Below are 5,631 nucleotides of genomic sequence, written 5' to 3'. Positions count from 1 at the left end.
CGCTTCAGTTAGGGTGGAGGGTAGCCACGTTATTCATAGCGCACTACACAGCACGGACTTCTTTTTACCACAAGCCCGAGCCAAAAGCGCACTTCCGGGTAGTGCTGTCGACGTCCAGGGTCGTCGACGTTAGTTAAGCTTGACATCTGCCGACATCCAGACGGTCCGAATCCGTTTATTGGACAAAACTATTATGCATGTAACCATGTCGCCAACAATATGATGTGGTGCACATTATTTCGGTTCCAACTGCTGATTGGTAAAAAGAAAAAGGCAGTAGGTGTAGCCACAGCATTCGGGTGTGTCAAGGATGCTTGCTCGGCGCGGAAGCCTCCATGGCTCTCTATGCGCGCGTGTGGTGCGCCACGCCGCGTGTCGCTCTCGCTGCCTGGCGCCTCACTCGAACCTCCACTCTTCGGCACGTCTATCTGTACGCAATTCCGCGTCCGTTCCGCTGTCTGAGGAGCTGCGCGCGCGCGTGAAGAATGCGCCACTAGCGGCTTCGTACGATCCGACAGTTGTCGAACAAGGATGGCAGCAACACTGGCAACAAGCACTGCGCCCACAGTTGGAGAGCAACCCCAAAGTGTTCAGTATGATCCTGCCGCCGCCCAATGTCACGGGCGCGCTGCACCTGGGCCACGCGCTCACCATCACCATCCAGGATGCCATCGCGCGCTGGCACCGCATGCGCGGTCTGGACGTGCGCTGGCTGCCAGGTCTGGACCACGCAGGGATCGCGACCCAGAGCGTCGTGGAGAGGAAGCTGCACAAGGAGCGTGGCCTGTCCCGCTTCGACCTGGGGCGGGAAGCGTTCGTGAACGAGGTGTGGCACTGGAACGAGCAGTTTGGAGGCAAGATCATGAGCCAGATCGACCACCTTGGAGCTATTGTGAAGAAGGACCAGTCGTACTTTACGCTTGACGACAAGCGGTCGCAGGCCGTGGCGGACGCGTTTGTGAAGCTCCATGAAAAGGGACTGGTGTACAGACGACGCAGGATGGTGAACTGGTGTCCAACGCTGCAGACGGCCATTTCGGACATTGAAGTGGATTCCGAGCAGCTGGAGAAGGCCACCAAGAAGATGCTGCCCGGGAGAAACAGGGCGGTGGAGTTTGGCGTCATGCACAGATTCAGGTATCAGGTGGCGGACTCGGAAGAGTTTTTGGACGTGGACACGACACGGCCGGAAACGATCTTTGGTGATGTCGCGGTGGCGGTGCACCCTGAGGACTCGAGGTATACGAAGTTCCATGGGAAGCATGTGGTGCATCCGTTCTCGCACGAGCGGATTCCGATTGTGACGGATGCCGTGCTGGTGAATATGGAGCTTGGCACAGGTATAAACGCATTTTCATTGAAAAACGTCATGAAAGAAGTTTTCTGATTATTTCTGTTCTTTTTAATGAAAAGGTGTCGTGAAGGTGACGCCGGCACACGACCCGAAGGATTTCGAGTGTGGCCGTCGTCACAAACTGCCGGAAGTTGAAGTGATCGACAAGTACGGAAAGCTGTGCGGCAACATTGACCAGCGGTTTGTGGGGATGGACAGATTCGACGCTCGCCAGCTTGTTGTCGAAGAGCTGCAGGAAATGAGTCTTTATGTGGAAAAGGTATGACGCTACAATCCTGGATAGATTTTTCGCGGAAGTCGTATTGAGTGGCCGTTTGCTGTGTGATATTGCAGCTTGACCACCCGACTGCTTTGTCGATCTGCTCGCGTTCAGGGGATGTTATCGAGCCACTGCTGATGCCGCAATGGTACGTGAACTGCGGTGACATGGCTCGCCGCGCAGCTGACAACGTCCGCAACGGAGTGATGGCTATCGAGCCGAAGTCACACGCACACACATGGTTCTTTTTCCTCGACAACATCCAGGACTGGTGCGTTAGCCGCCAGCTTTGGTGGGGCCACCGCATTCCGGCGTATCGCCTGAAACCTGGAACTGCTGGCACAGCTGATGCTAGTGACCAGTGGTTTGTTGCGGCATCTCTCGATGAAGCTCGGGAGAAGGCAGAGGCTGAACTAGGATTCAAATTGCAGAACGATGATCTTGAGCAGGACGTGGATGTGCTTGACACATGGTTCAGCTCAGGCTTGCTTCCTCTATCGGCTTTTGTTAGTTGCTGCTGAAAGCGCGGGCACACGCGTTGGTGTTGTATACTAAAGTAACTTGTTGTACGTGTACTGTTAGGGATGGCCCAATATGAGCTGCGACGACGCTGTGGCGAAGGATCTGAGCTCTAGCTACCCACTGGATGTAATGGAGACAGGATCCGATATCCTCTTTTTTTGGGTTGCGCGGATGGCCATGCTCTGCGAAGAGGTACACTTTCCCTGTGTATTTGCGCGCTACGGTGCTACACAATGTACTAACGTGCTGCTGCTTCACCTGTGTAGTTTTCCGGGCGGGTGCCGTTTGAGAAGGTGCTGCTGCACCCTATGGTGCGTGACAAGGCTGGTCGCAAGATGTCGAAGAGCCTTGGCAATGTGGTTGACCCACTGCATGTAATCAATGGCATTAGCCTTGAACAGCTACTCACGGACTTGCAGGTAAACATCGCTTAGCAACAAATCGACGTTGTCTTGGGGATTTGGACTGACAGAATGCAATGCTTAGGGTGGAAATGTTGGACCGCGCGAGTTGAAAAAGGCTGAAAAGGAGCTGAAGAAGGAGTTTCCGAAGGGCATCCCTACGTGTGGGGCGGATGCACTGCGTTTCACGCTGGCTTCATACCTTCAGCAAGGCCGGCAGATCAATATGGACGTGCAGCGCGTTGTGTCCTATCGCCATTTCTGCAACAAGGTGTGGAATGCTGTGCGCTACGCTCTGCCGCTACTGGAGACTACCAAAGATGCAAAGGTTACAGCGGACAACCCAGCAGATCTTTCGCTCTTGCGGGATGATATGACCCTCGCCGATCGCTGGATTATGAGTCGTCTGGTAAGTGCGCAGGTGAGAATGCTTTGTACAGACGGGTATGATAACATGTTGTATTGGCTGTTATAGGCTGCAGTGGTGACCGAGGTAAACAATGGAATTGCCGCTAATCAACTGGCAGCGAGCGTCGCAGCCATCCAGAGATTCTTTGTTCAGGAGTTGTGTGACGTGTACATCGAGTTCAGTAAGCCAGTGTTATACGGCAACCGTCTGCAGACCAACGAACATGAGGATGCCGCCGCTTTTGAGCAAGACCAGTTTGCGCGAAAGCGTAGTGCCCAAGCCACACTGCACCGCTGCCTAGACTACTCCATGCGTCTGCTGCACCCTTTCACGCCCTTTGTTACAGAGGAGCTGTGGCAGCGCATCCGTGACTCGGACCCGCTCAATACGTCGCCAAGCGAGCAGGACGTGGAGACGTCAATCTTGTGCTCCGAGTATCCGGAGGAGGCTCATATGAGCGCCTGGATCGATGTCGACGCCGAAGAGAGGATGGCGGTAAGTTACTGTTTTCTCTGCTTCTATCCATTGTGCAGCAGTTTCTGATCCGTAGTCAACCCCCCATTGCAGCTCGTCATCAACGTGATCCATGGAATCCGCTCGCTACGTCACACCGTCAAGGTTTTGGCACCGAACGCGGCCCCGGCGGGTGACAGGTACGCTCATTGCAACTTTTGAGCTTGGTTCGACCGCGCTAATTGTCGTTATCTTGGTTTGTTCTACCATAGCGAGCTCCCCCGTGTTCATATCGTGTGCTCCAATGCCACCGTGCACTCCGAACTGAAGGACACGCAGCGTGACCTCGAAACTCAGGGCCGAGTGGATATTGACATCTCTCTCGCCGGTGATGGATCATCACCGCCTTCGCCCTCTCCACACGTGCTCACGCACTCTGTTTCAGACTCCTGCCGAGGTTTGTTTCGGTTTGCCCTATACGACGCGGTGCATTCTAACTCTTGGTCGTTCGTGTGTGCACTGGTGCAGTTATGCTAGCTGTACCGGACGATGCCGAAACGACGCAGCGCGTGGCCAGCGAGATCTCCCGATTAGAGAAACGCGCTTCGAAGAGTGCTTCCGCAGTCGAAGCTCTCGTCCGCCGCCAGCGGGGGCCTCACTACGCCTCCAAGGTGCCCGAGACCGTGCAAGCTCAGGACGCACAGCGCCTCACTCAACTGCAAACAGACCTGCACGCGGCGGAGAAGAGTTTGGCCGCTCTGCGTGAGCTCCAGCGCCTCTACTAAGTCGTCAGTAGCAAACCAAATAGACCCCTCCCCATCAACCAACATCACACAAGCAGAGATAACAGACCAACTACTCGAGATGCACTCAAAGGTGATCAATGACACCCGAACCAAAACCTCGAGAGCTCTATCATCACCCAGACGGCTTTCATGCCCACGCCTGACCCGTCATGGCCAGCACCTCCTGGGCGATATCGTGGTACATCTGCTTGTACTTGAGCGGAGACGGGAACTTGTGTCCCTCGTCGTGCTCGAACCGGATTCGCCTGTTGGCCGTGAAGCTGCGCACCAGTTTTTCCGACTTGGGGGCCAACGGGTCCGCTCTCCCGATCACGTGCACTGACGGCACATCGATGGCTCCGTCCGCCGACGTTTTGGCCTGGTCCAGTAGCATCTGCGTCTCGGGGGTGCGTGGGTAGAAGCCCCCTACCAGCACACAGGCCTTCCAGGGCACGTGGCCGTAGAGCGACAGGTAATGTGCTGTCAATAGCGTGGCCACGGCAGCCCCCTGACTGAAGCCCAGCACAGCGTCCACGGGTCCGAGCGCCTGGACTTGACCCGTGAGGTAGTCGAGCGAGTGCTCGAAGCCCTCGTAACGGTATGCTTCTGCGCTTTCCTCGCGCTTGAGCGCGTCCCACCACTGGTGGAACGGCCCAGCCTCGCCGTAGAATGAGCGCACCAGCTCCGGCGCGGGGCCCGAAGCGGCCCACGGCGCATCGATGTACACCAACTCGGCCTTGGGACCGAAGGCCTGACGGAGGGCCGCGGTCTGGCGCTCTAGGATGCGGCCGCTGGTGCGCCAGCCGTGTAGGCAGAGCACGCGGATGGGACGCGCCATTCCCGTTTTTTTTGTTGACAAAATTCGAATGCTAAATTTGTTTTATAAAACCCCGGATAAATTGCCTATTTAAACTTCGGAACTACCGTGCGCGCCAAATCGATAGGACCCCGAATTTCGGAGCAGATCGTTGCCGATAACTCGGCTTCTACTGCGAATTAGAGACTGCTATTTAGATATGTTGCTGCTGTCATGCATACCAAGAGCAGGCTTGCGCTAACAACTGCGAATTCGACACCCTTGGCAGGGCTGGTATACAGATTGCAGGTTTTGACAAGAGCGACAAAATATAGTACCATATCGCAACCGTTCCGACTTCCCTACACTTTCCGACACTCAGGATTTAGACAAAGACGGGATAGTAATCGGAAATAAGTGGGATCGGAAATAAAAGAGAAACTAGTGTGAGAGGGGGTCAGTCAGCTTTCGAAAGAGAACTCACAGCAGCAAGGAAATGGGCTGTAGAGGCCTCTGGGCCGAGAAAATCGACTTTTTCATATATGCATGCTTTTAGGCCCCATAGCAATGTGCACGAGGGCCGGCAAATTCATTAGTGAGGGCTGCATCTCACCAGGGGGGGCCACAATTAGGAGCGATTGGTTTCAAAAGA

The 5,631-nt window shown here is 55.2% G+C and overlaps 2 protein-coding genes across 2 annotated transcripts; one reads left to right on the top strand and one right to left on the bottom strand.

The window, feature by feature from the left end:
- Nucleotides 1–310: 310 nt before the first annotated feature.
- KRP23_5485 (putative valine--tRNA ligase, mitochondrial) lies at nucleotides 311–4,183 on the top strand (the record flags this gene model as incomplete). Its single annotated transcript, XM_067890555.1, has 10 exons — nucleotides 311–1,340; nucleotides 1,414–1,613; nucleotides 1,688–2,119; nucleotides 2,196–2,327; nucleotides 2,402–2,554; nucleotides 2,622–2,945; nucleotides 3,012–3,440; nucleotides 3,513–3,598; nucleotides 3,671–3,855; nucleotides 3,927–4,183. 10 exons carry the CDS (start codon nucleotides 311–313, stop codon nucleotides 4,181–4,183), a joined length of 3,228 nt encoding a protein of 1,075 aa, XP_067747093.1.
- A 148-nt stretch (nucleotides 4,184–4,331) lies between these two features.
- On the bottom strand, nucleotides 4,332–5,021 carry KRP23_5484 (Esterase OVCA2; the record flags this gene model as incomplete). The annotated part of the gene is made up of 1 exon (XM_067890554.1): nucleotides 4,332–5,021. The coding sequence occupies one exon, from the start codon at nucleotides 5,019–5,021 to the stop codon at nucleotides 4,332–4,334; it is 690 nt and encodes a 229-aa protein (XP_067747092.1).
- Between the last annotated feature and the right edge of the window lie 610 nt (nucleotides 5,022–5,631).

The sequence above is a fragment of the Phytophthora ramorum genome, assembly GCF_020800215.1.
Source record: "Phytophthora ramorum isolate Pr-102 chromosome Unknown Phyram_PR-102_s0004, whole genome shotgun sequence".
Taxonomy (NCBI): Eukaryota; Oomycota; class Peronosporomycetes; order Peronosporales; family Peronosporaceae; genus Phytophthora; species Phytophthora ramorum.
Note: the sequence above shows the minus strand (reverse complement) of the source record. Positions and strands in the feature narration are given on the sequence as shown.